Genomic DNA, 15,905 nt, shown 5'->3' on the forward strand with positions numbered 1-15,905 from the left:
GTAACACCTGTGACATCGTCAGGGGCAGCACCCCTCCTTTCCTTGACTCACTGAACATCCTCAACAACACTGGCCCCAGTATCCCCGAGAACCTTTTATAGAACTCCACTGGGTACCCGTCCGGACCAGGGGCCTTACCCGCCTGCATGCCCTTGACGAATGTGATATAAAATAGTTACTTTAGAGATATTAGTTATTGTAGTGTAGAGCTAGGCCAGTCTCGTTCTGGTGAGTTCACAGACAAAGGATTTCAGACCGCATGGCAAAGCAAAGGAAGAGGTGTGTCCACCAAAGGAGGAGAAAAGGATGCTGGGTAATAGGGGCCAGAGGACGGGATTGGAAGTGAGCCAATCAGAATGTATTACCAGGTCAGGAGGGGTATAAGATGACCTATGGGAATCGTGTATGTGAAACTTGATGCCATTTGAATGTATCAGTAGAGACTTCTTTATTCTACAGACTCACTTGATTCCAGAGGTGTACGAAGCAAGATGTGCTTTGTGCCGCTGTGAACTGAGTAAAGCTTGCAAGCTAAATAAAATAACTAATGCTGTACCTGCAAATCCATCTCGACTTTTATTGACGCCAGACTGACGGGTAAAGAAATTTGGGATTTGACACCCTTCAAGCCCTCCACTATCTCTTCCAGCCCAAATGGGGCCCCCAGCACTTCTACCCACTCTCCGTTGGGAAATTCAGCCCCTCCAAGAAACGCCTCATCCCCTCTGGCCCCGTAGGGCGTTCCGACTTGTACATCCTGCTGTAGAAATCTATAAACGCCTTATTCACCCCTACCGAATCACCAACCAGGTTCCCCTCACCGTCCTTCAGTTTTCCTCTCTCCCTAGCTGCCTCCCTCTTCCTTAGCTGCTGTGCAAGCATTGTGCTGGCCTTCTCCCCATGTTCATAAATTTTCTCAGCTGCTCCACCGCCCTCCCTGTGATCAGCAAGCTAAACTCCGCCTGCAGCCTCCGCCGTTCCCTCAGGAACCCTGCCTCTGGGGTCTCCACATACCTATCCCTCTGTAATATGTCCTTTACCCGTCTGTCCGTCTCTGCCCTGTCAACCTTCTGTGAGCCCGGATCGAGGTCAGCTCCCCCTTACCACCGCCTTCAGTGCTTCCCAAACCACTGCTGCCGAAGTTTCCCCCGTGTCATTGACCTGCAGGTAGCTCTGAATGCATTTCCTCAGCCGTTCGCACACCCCTTCATCCGCCAAAAGTCCCACATCTAACCTCCAGTGCAGGCGCTGATTACTGTCTTTACTAACCTGCAGGTCAACCCAGTGCGCTGCATGGTCTGAGACTGTAATCGCCGAATACCCAGTGTCCACTACCCAAGCCAGAAAGACCCTGCTCAAAATAAAGAAATCAATCCGGGAGTACACTTTATGCATGTGTGAGTAGGAGAACTCCTTCGCCCTCGGCTGCCAAATCTCCATGGATCCAGCCCCCCCATCAGCTCCATGAACCCTCTTAGTTCCTTTGCCATTGCTGGCACCCTGGCCGTTTTTGAGCTTGACCAGTCTAAGCTAGGGTCCATAACTGTGTTGAAGTCCCCTCCCATGACCAACCTGTGAGAGTCCAGGTACGGTATCTTCCCCGGCATCCTCTTTATAAACTCCACATCATCCCAAGTTGGCGCATACACATTCACTAATACTACCTGCACCCCCTTCAGTTTCACTAATACCACCTGCACCCCCTCCAGTTTTATTTTATACTTTTTAATCAATGTCTTGATCATTCCTTTCTAATTTTTAAAAATCCTCCAAAATCCTCAGGATTTAGACTCTTTTTGCAATTTTGTGAGCGTCTTCCTTTAACCCAAGACTATTGTTAACTTTCTATTTATTTAGAATTGGATCACTTTTCCAGTGGAGTTTTAATTCATCAAGGGACAGCATGTTCATTGAGAATTTTTAATTATTTATTTAAATGTTCACCATTATTTATCTACCATCATTTTTAAAAATAAATTTAGAGTACCCAATTCATTTTTTCCAATTAAGGGGCAATTTAGCATGGCCAATCCACCTAGCCTACACATCTTTGGGTTGTGGGGGTGAAACCCACACAAACACGGGGAGAATGTGCAAACTCCACATGGACAGTGACCCAGAGCCGGTATCAAACCTGGGACCTCGGCGCTATGAATGTATCTAGCATCATGGGCTGGATTCTCCGATTCTGCAGCTATGTCCGCAGGATTCATTTGGTCTTACGACTAAAACATTGGAGCCGCCCCCGCACTGATTATCCGCCCAGCGGGGGGCTAGCAGCCGCGCCACGTAAAGCCCCCTGGCTTTACCTGTGGATACGGACGCAGAATTGCTGGGTCCGTGGCTGCGCATGCGCATGGCGGCGGCCACGTCATACAACATGGCGCAGGCCACGCGTGGACCCAGCATGCCAAAAAAAACTGCCCCCCTCGCCACCCCCCAACAGTCTCCCCAACCCCCGCCGAAGCCCCCCTTCCAACTGAACGGCTCCCTCCCCGAAAAGTGAGAGGACATGCACACCATGCCGTCGGGGACTCGGCCTATCGGGGGTGGAGCATCGGGGGAGAGCCTCAGGTGACGTCCTGAGATGTTCCCGACAGCGTGGTGAACGGTTGAAATGTTGTCATAGAGAATGCACCAGGAAACTATTTCCCCCCCACTTTTGTTTAATTCAAGAAAGGCACCAATCCCAATTAACCTTAGCGAACTCATCCCGCAAAAATATGAAACTCGTTGTGTTTAAATTTGAGACTTTAGTTTTGGACGTAACCACATCACATTCAATCAGTGTGAAATTCTATGATTGTGATCACTCTTTCCCAAATGATCCTTTACTATGAGATCACTAATTAACCCTATTCATTACACAATACCAGATCTAAGATAGGCTGGATGGTTCCTCAACAATTTGTTGCAGAAAACTGCCTTCAATACATTCCATGAATTTGTCTTCCAATTTGAAACTTTTTGCCAATTTGGCTTGCCATGCCTACATAAAGATTAAAGTCCCCCACAATGATTGCAGTGACCTTGTAACATGTTCCTCTAACTTGCTGATTTCTACACTATTCTGTAACTAATGTTGGGAGGCCTAAGTTAGTGAAATGAAGACTTATGGGGAGGTGAACTTATAAGGCTGGACAACTCTACAGAAATAAGGAGCAGCAAAGTCACAAAGGGGTTTGAACACAAGTTCAAGTCAGTGAAGTCTGAGTAAGAGTGAGTGGGACATGGAGCGGGACAAGATATAGGCAGCAGTGATTTAAATAAACTGAAGCTGGTTAGAGGAGCTGGCAATAGTCGATCCATGAGGATTACAGAAGGTCTGCATAAGAAGATCGGTTTAAGAGTTTCAGCAGGAGATGACAGAAATGGGGCAGTGGACAATGTTACAGAGATGGAAATAAGCACAAACTTTGTAATGGATAGGATGTGGGTCAAAAGCCCAACTTGTAGTTTGTTGCTCTCTTCAAACCTACAAACTGTGTAGATTGTGGCTGGAGAGTGATGGAATCGGGAATAAAGGTATTAAGTGTTTTGGTCACTGGCGAAGCAACAGCACTTGAAAAAAGCTGCCCACACAGATCTGGACCTCTCTGGTGCAACTTCCCCTTTCCTGACAGCAGTTGAAACCTGACACAAAGTCAAGGCATCTTCAGGCATGCAACAGCAGGGATGTCAACAAGCAGACAATCATAGTACATCACATTGATGTATCCTCAAAGACAGCAAAGCAGAAAATTAAAAGAATTAATCCCTTTACCTTTAATTTGAAATTTGTAAATAATAAATTAAGAAATTTAACATTCCACAAATACAAAAATAGTTTTTCATGGACCACAAGGATGTTTAGCAGCAATGGTGAGATCAGCACGCCATTAAAAACCAAGTTGCACTTCATTCATCAAGGTGTAACTTATTCAAAAGGGTTTTACAACTAGACTAACGGCATGCAAGTGGAAGTTTCAACAGTTCAAGGATTTTTCATAGATTGCAGCATGGGGATATGTCAACAGCACACCTTCTGGAGGAGTGCAAAATCAATGGCTGTAACTTCTGGATTTCTGCGTTATTCTACACACATTTGGACTTTTCAACGGTGCCTGAGTGTGGCGATAAGGGGATTTACACAGTAACTTCATTGCAGTGCTAATGTAAGCCTACTAGTGACAATAATAAAGGTTATCTTATCATTTTAAGTGGAGTAATGATGTTGGAAGAGGGAGGCATGGTATAGTCAAGTCAGGTGATGGATGGCTAAATAGGCTATAGTCACACAGTGACTTTTATTTTTAAATAATTTTTCAACTGATGTGAAATTTTGCAATTTGAAATGAGACAAAACAAACTTCTTAAAAATGTACGGTGACCTTCCATCAAAATGAAAAACAAATTGCCCTCAGGGAGTGTGAATAAAGAGACATTTCCTATAATTCAGAGATCCATTGAAACTCATCACTTTCTAAGGAAGCGACATTAAAGGTAGCACAGTGGTTAGCACTGTTGCTTCACTGCGCCAGGATTCCAAGTTCGATTCCCAGCTTGGGTCACTGTCTGTGCGGAGTCTGCACTTTCTCTCCTTGTCTGAGTGGGTTTCCTTCGGGTGCTCCAGTTTCCTCCCAAAAGATGTGCTGTTAGGTAATTTGGACATTCTGAATTCTTCTTCAGTGTACCCGAACAGGTGCCGGAGTGTGGGAATTTTCACAGTAATTTCAATGCAGTGTTAATGTAAGCCTACTTGTGACAATAATAAAGATTATGATTATTAAAATGTGAAGTGCTGGATAGTGAAACAATGGGTGCCACAGACAGGCCCACAATGGATGGCGTATTTCAGGCCAGGTTTCAGCTACTGCAGAGAGAGATTGCAATACAGTTTTCAGCAGAAAAAGAAATTGGCTGAAAGCTCGGCTCTCTCCCTCGCTCACTTTTGGGAACAAGTGTATTACCTGTTTCAGAAGCCAACTTTACTAGATCCCTATCAACGAACTGAGAACTCGTAACAATTGGAACATCTTCTATATCAGATCGCATCTACAAAATTGGCTCATCGAAATTGGCCACAGTGTCTAAAAATCTATGTCGCCAGGGCAACGAGAGGACACTTAAACCATGTATTTCTAACTTTTTTTATTGGTTTCTAACTTCTCTCATTTCTGCCACCTGTGTGTGTGATGTCACCTTTTTATTATTTTTCTCCTCCTGTTTGTGGATAGTAACTCTGCTCTTTCGTTGACTCAAGAAAAATCTCGTTTGATTGGCTCCTTATTGCTCACAACTTATATAGTTAATTACATTTGGATTTGGAAAAAGCAACTCCTTGTGAAAAGGAAACTTAGACTTTTGTTGTGACCAACCAAGGTGGTTGAATAGAAGGGAATCAGTTCACCCCTTCTCACCTGATCATTACACTGGGCACCAGATGTGCACGAGCAACCATCCCTTGGCCTTAAATATATGAAGGTTTTAAAGCAGGATTTACAATGAAACTCTGGAGATTAACATATCATCTTGATATTTTAGGGTTGTTCCATTTCTTTTTAAAAAATTTTTTTTCAAATTTAGAGTACCCAATTAATTTTTTCCAATTAAGGGGCAATTTAGCGTGGCCAATCCACCTAACCTGCACATCTTTGGGCTGTGGGGGCGAAACCCACGCAAACACGGAGAGAATGTGCAAACTCCACACAGACAGTGACCCAGAGCCGGGATCGAACCTGGGAGCTCAGCGCCTTGAGGCAGCAGGGCAAACCCACTGCTGTAATACAAAGCTGTATTACAGTATTTAATTTATATATTGAGATATAAAAGCATCCTTACCATGAAAGGTGCTGACTTTTCATAATATAGTTTAAATACAACAATATATCAAATATAAACATTCACCTGTTTCTCCTTGTAAGGAACAGCATACATGGGCTCTTTATTTTGTACTTCCTCTTCTTTTTCTAGAACATAGTAATGTGGTTCATCTGCTTTATCGGGCAAATGTTTCATATCTAGGTCATCTTCTTCTTCATTATATTCTTCATCAGAATCAGAAGGCAGTGGCAATCGAGGCCTGCCCCTAAGTGTACTTCGCCTTTCATTCCTTTTCAAAGAGAAATCAGTGATGGAAACAAGTATCAAATTTTCCACAATTCTACAAAATGTACTTAACAGATGTATAGGGAAATAATGTAAAGGGAAATATTGTATAGGAAATAACATGGAAAAATGAATTCTATATCAAGGTTTGATATTTACAAGCATATGTCAGTTTTAAGATAAAAGCAAAATACTTTGGATGCTGTAAATCTGAAATAAAAAGTTAATGCTAGAAAAATTCAGCAAATCTGGTAGCATCAGTGGAGAGAGACACATATTAAAACATTTTGAGTCTGTATGTGTCTTCCTCAGAGCCCAAGTCTAAGTCATACAGACTTGAAACGTTGATTCTGTGCCTCTCCCCATAGATGCTGCTAGACCGGCTGAATTTTTCCAGCATTTTCTGTTTTTATTTCAGAATTCCTGCATTGGCATCATTATTCTTTTATTTTAAGAAAACACGTGGCTTGAAAATGCAATCTAATAAATAACTAAAAAATGCATGCTAGAGTTTTTCATTAAAAGAGAATTTATAGCTCATTTACTCATACTAATTTCCCTCACATCGAAAATTGCAATTTGAGTCTCCCTTACTAACCTGCAGCAAATGTTAGCAGACACAACCAAAAATTGACTTTTTCATAGAAAACATTAAACGTGAATCACAGAACAGAGTTAAAATAATCAATCCCAGGCACCAGGTGTCTTCTTTTTTAATTTTTAAAATCTTGCATAGGTACACTTTCAAAAAAATTAATTTACAGGGTGTGGCTAGGCCAACATTTTTGTTAGTCTTTTATGGCATTCAGCTCTTTTGTCCATGTTTGAACCAAGGCTGTAATTAGGTCAGGAGTGGAGTGGCCCTGGCTGGACCCGAAATGAGCGTCTGTGAGCAGGTTGTTGCTGAGTAAGTGCCGCTTGATAACACTGTTGATGACTCCTTCCATCACTTTGCTGATGATGGAGAGTAGACTGAGAGGGCAGTATTGGCTGAGTTGCATTTGTCCTGTTTCTTGTGTACAGGACACACTTGGGCAATTTTCCACATTGCCAGGTAGATGCCAGTGTTGCAGTTGTACTGGAACAGGTTGGCTAGGAGTGCGGCAAGTTCTGGAGCACAAGTCTTCAGTACTATTGTGTTGCTCCTGGCATGCTCTTCTGCAATCCTCATTGAACCAGGGTTGATCCCCTGGCTTGGTCATAATGGTAGAGTGGGGAATATGCCAGGCCATGAGCTTGTAGATTGTGTTGACTATAATTCTGCTGCATCTGATGGCCCACAATGCCTCATGGATGCCCAGTCTAGGGGTTACTAGATTTGTTCGAAGTCTGTCCCATTTACAGGGGCTGTTTAGCACAGGGCTAAATCGCTGGCTTTGAAAGCAGACCAAGGCAGACCAGCAGCACGGTTCAATTCCCGTAACAGCCTCCCCGAACAGGCGCCAGAATGTGGCGACTAGGGGCTTTTCACAGTAACTTCATTTGAAGCCTACTTGTGACAATAAGCGATTTTCATTTCATTTCATTTAGCAAGGTAGTAATAATAATTAATAACCGCTTATTGTCACAAGTAGGCTTCAATGAAGTTACTGTGAAAAGCCCCTAGTCGCCACATTCCAGTGCCTGTTCGGTGAGGCTGGAACGGGAATTGAACCCGTGCTGCTGGTCTTGTTCTGCATTACAAGCCAGCTGTCTTAGCCCACTGTGCTTGCTCCGTTAGTGCCACAAAATACAATGGAGGGTAATCTCAATGCGAAGATGGGACTTTGTCTCCACAAAGTCTGTGCGCTGGTCACTTCTACAGATGTATCTGCAGCAGGCAGGTTGGTGAGGATGATGTCAAGTCCAGGAGCAGCACTGTGCTGCAGTGGTTAGCACTGCTGCTTCATGGCGCTGAGGACCCGGGTTCGATACCGGCTCTGGGTCACTGTCCGTGTGGAGTTTGCACATTCTCCCCGTGTCTGCGTGGGTCTCACTCCCACAACTTAAAGATGTGCAGGGTAAGTGAATTGACCACTCTAAATTGCCCCTTAATGGGAAAAAAAATAATTGGGTAGTTTAATTTATAAGGAAAAGGAAACAGCTCCACCCAAAAACGTACAAAAAATGGAACATGGCCCAGAACACCAGTGAATCTCAAATGTTTACACTAATTCAAGCTCAGCCTTATAAGAAAAAAGCCTAAGCCCACCCCTTAAAAAGCCTTTGATGCAAAGATGGCGAGAACATCACCAGGGTCAAGGACACGAACCAAAGTTCCTGCATCCTTGCCACTCAGTCGAAAGAAGGATCAGTGCCTGGTCAGACTATCTGCAAGTCCAGGCAGACGCTTGAAAATAACTTGAATTTCTTTTCAAAACAATGCTTGCATGCAGCCCAAGGGGCCCTTGAGAGGTTAGCTAATGATTCCTGGGAGAGATCCAGCATGGCCTACCGCAGCATACCACTCTTCCACTAGCCTTTCTGACCCCCTTGGCAGATTAGCATCCAAGATGCACTCAAGTGCTGCGGGTACTCAAAATTGCAAACAAAGCAAGTACTTCCCCAGACCGCTTAGCAGATTCAGCAAGAAGGTCCTGTACATGTATATCTTGACACTTTGCAAGGATAAGCCAGGTCAGGAACAAAGAGCTTCCAAGTATTTATTCCAAGTATTCCAAGTCCAAAGATGAGCAGGTTAAGTGGATTGGCCATGCTAAATTGCCCTTAGTGTCCAAAATTGCCTTTAGTGTTGGTTGAATGGGGTTACTGGGTTATGGGGATAGGGTGGTGTGCGTTTGGGTAGGGTGCTCTTTCCAAGAGCAGACTCGATGGGCCGAATGGCCTCCTTCTGCACTGTAAATTCTATGATTCTATTTGGAAAGTAACAAAGCAGGAAAAACAGTTCAGTAGCCCTACTGCCTCACAGCGCCAGGGACCCGGGTTCAATTCTGGCCTTGGGTGACCGATTGTGTGGAGTTTGTACGTTCTCCCCACATCTGCATGTATTTCCTTCAGGTCCTCAGTTTCCTCGTACAATTCAAAGATGTGCAGCTAAGGTGGATTGAACATTCTAAATTTCCCCTTAGTGTCCAATGGTTAGGTTGGCTTACAGGGGTAGGGCGGGAGTGGGTGCCTGGCTAAGATGCTCTTTTGGAGGGTCAGTGCAGACTCGATGGACCAAATGGCCTCCTTCTGCACTGTAAGGATTCTATGGATTGTTCTATGGGTAGGGTGCATTTGTACATATAAAATGAGAAATAGCAACAATTATGAGCTATGACACAATAGAGGATGTTTGTGCTTCCACACATTGGTGGAATTAGATGGATATGGTTGAGGGATCAATGTTAACCTGAAAAGACAAAAAGGATAAAGAATAGGGGAGATTTTGAGTCGGTAATTAATTATGTTCATCAAATGAATCATATTTTGCACCTATCTTTAAAGATACACAAGTGCTTGTAACAATTCTACTGAATAAACCAGTCAATTAAGATGCGACAATTTAACTGTATAGTACCTTAACTCCAGATCAGCTACAGTGGCATAAGGTTCAAGAATGCTCCTTTGGTCTGAATGTGTCCAATCGCTTTCAGAATAGGACCTCTGACGAAGCCCTGTCAAATGTGGTTGAGGAATGGCAACAGTACGACCAGTCAAGCAAGAGGTTAAAATCACTGCTGCCAAAGCTGACCTGAAATGGTAAGTAAGTTTAATTCACAACAGAAACAATAAATGCTGAACAGTTTAAAATTCTTTAAAGAAGATAATTCTGTATGATGAGATTAGTCACAAAAAATAGTTTCCTTCATTAGCTGTTACAAACTGAAATCTTGCAAATTTTATTCTCAGATTTCCATTATTCAACTTTGCAATATACCAGATGATAATGACAAAGGAACCATTGATTTCCTCTATTTCCTTACAGCGAGGATGCAATATGGAACAAACACTCAATTACAGACTCAGAATGGAGTGTTAAATTCCTCTAACAATTATCTATCATTATGAGAATTCTATTATCATTTGCAGAACTCCAACACCTTACATTTGTTAGAAGTGTACAAGTTAAACTACCCAGGAATTGATATTTGTCCAACGCTACTATTGTGAGAATGGATGTTAATTGTTTTATATTTTGGAGAAATATTGTGTTATTCTGTAAGAAGGCTGTATGTGTATACTGTAACTGATTTAATTAAACTGGGGGAAAAAAATCACTGAAGACCTTTTATCTGAAGAGTTGAGAGAAAAAGTACAAAGATGTTAGATGTATGCATTTGTAAGGAGAATTTCCTGGTCATAATTTACAAGTAAATAGGTTAGTTTCAGACATTTACATTTTGAGACACCTAGGATTTGTCGTTTTCAACTGCTACATTTCAACGGGAAGTAAAAAGGCTTTTACAGTTTGCAAAGGTTTCCGAAGTAAATATGGGAAGCTTATTAAATTCTATTTGACCCAAAAACAAGGGCTAAAGGAGAACATGAAAGATTTTTATAATTTGAAGAACTTAAGTTTGAAGGAGTGCTGAGAACAATGAAACTTGAGATGAAAGATGAGAAAAAGATATTTTAGAGTTACTGTGGAGAGCTTGGGGATTGGCTATGTGAGGAAGATCCCCTAGAAACAGGCCTAGGGTAGGAAAGAGTGCAGTTTAAATCAACCATCCAGTCAAGCCATAAATGTCTTTAGGTTACAGAAAGCAATCTTGTACTGAGTATATGTCCCCAGGATAATTAAAAAATATATATAAAATTTATATACCCCCCCCCCCCCCCCCCGAGAGCAATCTGTCCTGTACTGTGTGTGGCCGTAGCCGCGGGAATTCCGCCACCTGCCATCTGGCAAACGCCCTTACCTGTAAGTACCTGAAGGTGTTGCCCCGGGGGGAGCCCGTACATCTCCTCCAGCTCACCCAGGCTCGCGAACTTCCCGTCCACAAACAGGTTCCCCAACTTTCGTATCCCTGCCCTGTGCCACCCTGCAAACCCTCCACCTGTTCCTCCTGGGGCGAACCGGTGGTTCCCCCATAATGGGGTCCCCGCCGAGGCCCCCATTTCCCCCCTGTGCCGCCTCCACTGCCCCCAAATTTTGAGGGCAGCCACCACCACCAGGCTCGTGGTATACCTCCTTGGAGGGAGCGGCAGCAGCGCCGTTGCCAGCGCCCCCAGACTCGTATCCACACAAGACGCCGTCTCCAGCCTCTTCCATGCAGCCCCCTCCTTCTCCATCACCCACTTGCGCACCATCGTCGCATTGGCGGCCCAGTTGTACCCACAGAGGTTGGGCAGCGCCAGTTCCCCCTATCTCTACTCTGCTCCAGGAACACCCTTCTCACCCTCGGAGTCCCTCGCGCCCACACAAACCCCATTATACTCCTGTTAACCCGCCTGAAAAAAGCCTACGGGATAAACACAGGGAGGCACTGGAGCAGGAACAAAAACCTTGGGAGCACCGTCATTTTGATTGACTGCACCCTACCCGCCAAGGACAGCGGCACCGCGTCCCACCTCTTGAACTCCTCCTTCATTTGCTCCACCAGCCTTGTAAAATTAAGCCTATGCAGGGCCCCCAAGCTCCTGGCCACCTGGACTCCCAGATACCTGAAGCTCCTCTCTGCCTTTTTTAGTGGGAGCTCGCCAATCCCCCTCTCCTGGTCCCCTGGATTAACTATGAACAGCTCGCTCTTCCCCATGTTGAGCTTGTACGCCGAAAAGTCCCTGAATTCCCTAAGAATCCTCATTACCTCCGGCATTCCTCCCACCGGGTCCGCCACATACAGCAGCAGGTCGTCCGCATAAAGTGACACCCTGTGCTCCTCCCCACCACGCACCAACCCCCTCCAGTTCCTTGACTCCCTCAGTGCCATAGCCAGGGGTTCAATCGCCAGTGCAAAGAGCAGGGGGGACAAGGGACACCCTGTCTCGTCCCTCGGTGCAACCGAATGTACTCGGACCTCCTCCTGTTTGTGGCCACACTCGCCATCGGGACCTCATACAACAGCCTAACCCACCTGACAAACCCCTCCCAAAACCCGAACCTCTTCAGCACCTCGCACAGGTACCCCCACTCTACCCTATCGAAGGCTTTCTCAGCGTCCATCGCCACCACTATCTCCGCCTCCCCCTCCCTCGCCGGCATTAAGATAACGTTCAAAAGCCTCCGCACATTCGCGTTCAACTGCCTCCCCTTCACAAACCCCGTCTGGTCTTCGTGGATGATCTGCGGCACACAATCCTCAATCCTCGTGGCTAAGACCTTCGCCAGCACCTTGGCATCTACGTTTAGCAACGAAATCGGCCTGTCAGACCCACACTGCAGGGGATCCTTGTCCCGTTTCAGGATCAAGGAGATCAGTGCCCGGGACATCGTCAGGGGCAAAGCCCCCCCTCCCTTGCCTCATTGAAGGTCCTAACTAACAGCGGGCCCAACAGGTCCATATATTTTTTATAGAATACAACCGGGAAACCGTCCGGCCCCAGTGCCTTCCCCGCCTGCATGCTCCCTATCCCTTTGATCAGCTCCTCCAGTCCAATCGGGGTCCCCAGTCCCGCCACCAGTCCCTCTTCCACCTTTGGAAACCTCAATTGGTCCAGGAAGCGGCCCATCCCTCCCTCCTCCCGTGGGGGCTCGGATCGGTACAATTCCTCGTAGAGGTCCCTGAAGACCCCATTGATGCCAGCTCCACTCCGCACCACACTCCCTCCCCTGTCCTTAACTCCCCCGATCTCCCTAGCTGCGTCCCGCTTCCAAAGCTGATGTGCCAGCATCCGGCTTGCCTTTTCCCCATACTCGTAAATCGCCCCCTGGGCCTTCCTCCACTGTACCTCCGCCTTCCCGGTGGTCACCAGGTCGAATTCGGCCTGGAGGCTACGCCTCTTCCTCAACAATCCTTCCTCGGGCTCCTCCGCATACCTCCTGTCTACCCTCACCATCTCCCCCACCAGCCTCTCCCTCTCCCCCCGCTCCTTGTGGGCCCTAATGGAGATCAGCTCTCCCCTCACCACCGCCTTCAGTGCCTCCCATATCATCCCCACTCGGACCTCCCCATTGTCGTTGGTCTCCAGGTACCTCTCTAGACTTCCTCGGACCCGCTCGCTCACCTCCTCGTCCGCCAACAGCCCCACCTCCAAGTGCCACAGCGGGCACTGGTCCCTCTCCTCCCCCATCTCCAAGACCACCCAATGCCAGGCGTAGTCCGAAATGGCTATTGCCGAATACTCAGTATCCTCTACTCTCGCTATCAGCGCCCTACTCAAGATGAAAAAGTCAATTCGGGAATAAGCCTTATGGACATGTGAAAAGAATGAAAATTCCCTAGCCCCTGGCCTTGCAAATCTCCAAGGGTCCACCCCTCCCATCTGGTCCATAAACCCCCTCAGCACTCTAGCCACCGCCGGCTTCCTACCCGTCCTAGACCGGGAGCGATCCAGTGCCGGATCCAGCACCTTGTTAAAGTCTCCCCCCATTATCAGGCCCCCCACTTCCAAGTCTGGGATCCGACCCAACATACGCCGCATAAAACCCGCATCGTCCCAGTTCGGGGCATACACATTGACCAGTACCACCCTCTCTCCCTGCAACTTACCACTTACCATTATGTACCTGCCGCCATTATCTGCCACAATGCTCGACGCCTCAAACGACACCTTCTTTCCCACCAAGATCGCCACCCCTCAATTTTTGGCATCCAGCCCCGAGTGAAACACCTGACCTACCCACCCTTTCCTCAATCTTACCTGGTCTGCCACCTTCAGGTGTGTCTCCTGAAGCATAGCCACATCCGCCTTGAGCCCCTTCGGGTGCGCGAACACTGCGGCCCGCTTAACCGGCTCATTCAGTCCCCTTACATTCCAGGTTATCAGCCGGATCAGGGGGCTACCCGCCCCCTCCCCCGCCGACTAGCCATGACCCCCTCCTCAGCCAGCCACGCGCCCGCACCCCACACCCGGCCCGTTCCCCACAGCGGCATACCCCCGTCTCGACCCCCCCACTCGCTCCAGCTCCTCGACCATAGCAGCAGCAACTCGATTCCCCCCCCACCCAACCCCCCACCCCCCACCGGCTAGGACCCATCCTAGCTGATTTACTCCCCCATTGCACTTCCGCAAGTCAGCTGACTCCTGCTGACCCCGGCCACTCCCGCCTCTCCTTCGACTCCTCCCATTGTGTGGCACACCCTCCTCTCCCGTCCCCACCCATAGGCTCTCCCCCTCCCCCTCTAAGCGCGGGAAACAACCCTTGCTGCCCCGCCCCGGCCCCGCCCCCTCCAGTCTTCAGCACGGGAAAAAGCCCGCGCTTTCCACCTACCAGGCTCCGCCACCTCTGACGCAGCTCCTTTAACAGGCTCGGTCCCCTCATCCCTGGCTCGGGCCTCCCCCTCCCCCGCGGGGCCCCATCTCACCTCCAAGAGCCCCCCCGACCAACCCAACCAAAACAGTGCCCAACCTGCCCCAGCCACCCTCACCAACCCAAAAGAGAAAAAACACAAAGAAAAAGAAACCCAGAGCAATACAAAGGCCCCCCCCCCCGAAACAAAAATAAACATAACATATCAACCGCAGTCCCCAATCGCCCGTCCCGACCCTCAATCTGTGTCCAACTTCTCGGCCTGAACAAAGGCCCATGCCTCCTCCGGAGACTCAAAGTAATGGTGCCGGTCCTTGTAGGTAACCCACAGTCGCGCCGGCTGCAACATGCCAAACTTCACCCCCTTCCTGTGCAGCACCACCTTCGCTCGATTGTACCCGGTCCTCCTCTTCGCCACCTCCGCACTCCAGTCCTAATATATCCGAACCTCTGCGGTCTCCCACCTGCTGCTCCTCTCCTTCTTGGCCCATCTGAGCACACACTCCCGATCGACGAACCGATGGAACCTCACCAGCACCGCCCACGGAGGCTCGTTAGCCTTGGGCCTCGTCACCAGCACTCTATGGGCCCCTTCCAGCTCCAAGGGCCCCTGGAAGGACCCCGCTCCCATCAGAGAATTCAACATGGTGACCACATAGGCCCCCACGTCCGGCCCCTCCAGCCCCTCCGGGAGGCCCAGAATCCACAGATTCTTCCGCCTCGACAGATTCTCCATCTCCTCGAACCGCTCCTGCCATTTCTTGTGGCGCGCCTCGTGCGCCTCCACCTTTACCGCCAGGCCTAAGATCTCATCCTCATTGTCAGAGATCTTTTGTCGAGCCTTGCGGATCGCCACTCCCTGGGCCGTCTGTGTCTCCAGCAGCTTATCAATAGATGCCTTCATCGGCTCTAGCAGGTCCTTTTTAATCTCTCTGAAGCAGCGCTGGATACCCTCCTGCTGCTCTTCCGCCCACTGCATCCACGCTGCCTGGTCTCCGCCCGCCGCCATTTTGTCCTTCTTCCCTCGCACCTTCTTCGGGTCCACCACCACCTTTTTTGTCGCCCCGCTCCTAGTTGAAGCCATATACTGACGGGGAGCTGTTGGAGACTCCTTCCCACACCGGGAAATGTCGAAAAAGTGCCGTTGGCGGCCCTGAAAAGAGCCCAAAAGTCCATTTTTGCGGGAGCCGCCGAATGTGCGACTTAGCTCCGCATAGCCGCAACCGGAAGTCCTGTCCCCAGGATAATGGATGTGAGTGAGAGGGCTCGTGGTAAGCCGCATTAAAGTGACAGCAGATTTGCCTTGAGGGTAATATTCTTGGATTTTTATAGTTAAACACCTATAGGGGAGCATTGCGTGCATGGTGTTTACTTGTAGGTCTGGCGTAGTGAGTCTTTTTGAGGAATGATTTTTAAGACCAATTTTAATTGTATAACTGTAATCTTGTGTGCTTACATTTTCTTTTCTTTTTGTTAATGGACC

The 15,905-nt window shown here is 47.8% G+C and overlaps 1 protein-coding gene across 3 annotated transcripts in view; it reads right to left on the minus strand.

Moving 5' to 3' along the window:
* The window catches only part of cep89 (centrosomal protein 89), a 174,539-nt gene that overhangs the window by 139,359 nt on the left and 19,275 nt on the right, over positions 1–15,905 (minus strand). For all 3 annotated transcript variants that reach the window (XM_072518099.1, XM_072518097.1, XM_072518098.1), the window contains 2 exons: positions 9,590–9,763; positions 5,887–6,091 (listed from right to left, as the gene is read on the minus strand). In XM_072518099.1, the coding sequence (XP_072374200.1) occupies positions 5,887–6,091; positions 9,590–9,763 (379 nt within the window). The remainder of the gene's footprint in view (positions 1–5,886; positions 6,092–9,589; positions 9,764–15,905) is intronic.

This window comes from Scyliorhinus torazame, chromosome 10 (assembly GCF_047496885.1).
Source record: "Scyliorhinus torazame isolate Kashiwa2021f chromosome 10, sScyTor2.1, whole genome shotgun sequence".
NCBI lineage: Eukaryota > Metazoa > Chordata > Chondrichthyes > Carcharhiniformes > Scyliorhinidae > Scyliorhinus > Scyliorhinus torazame.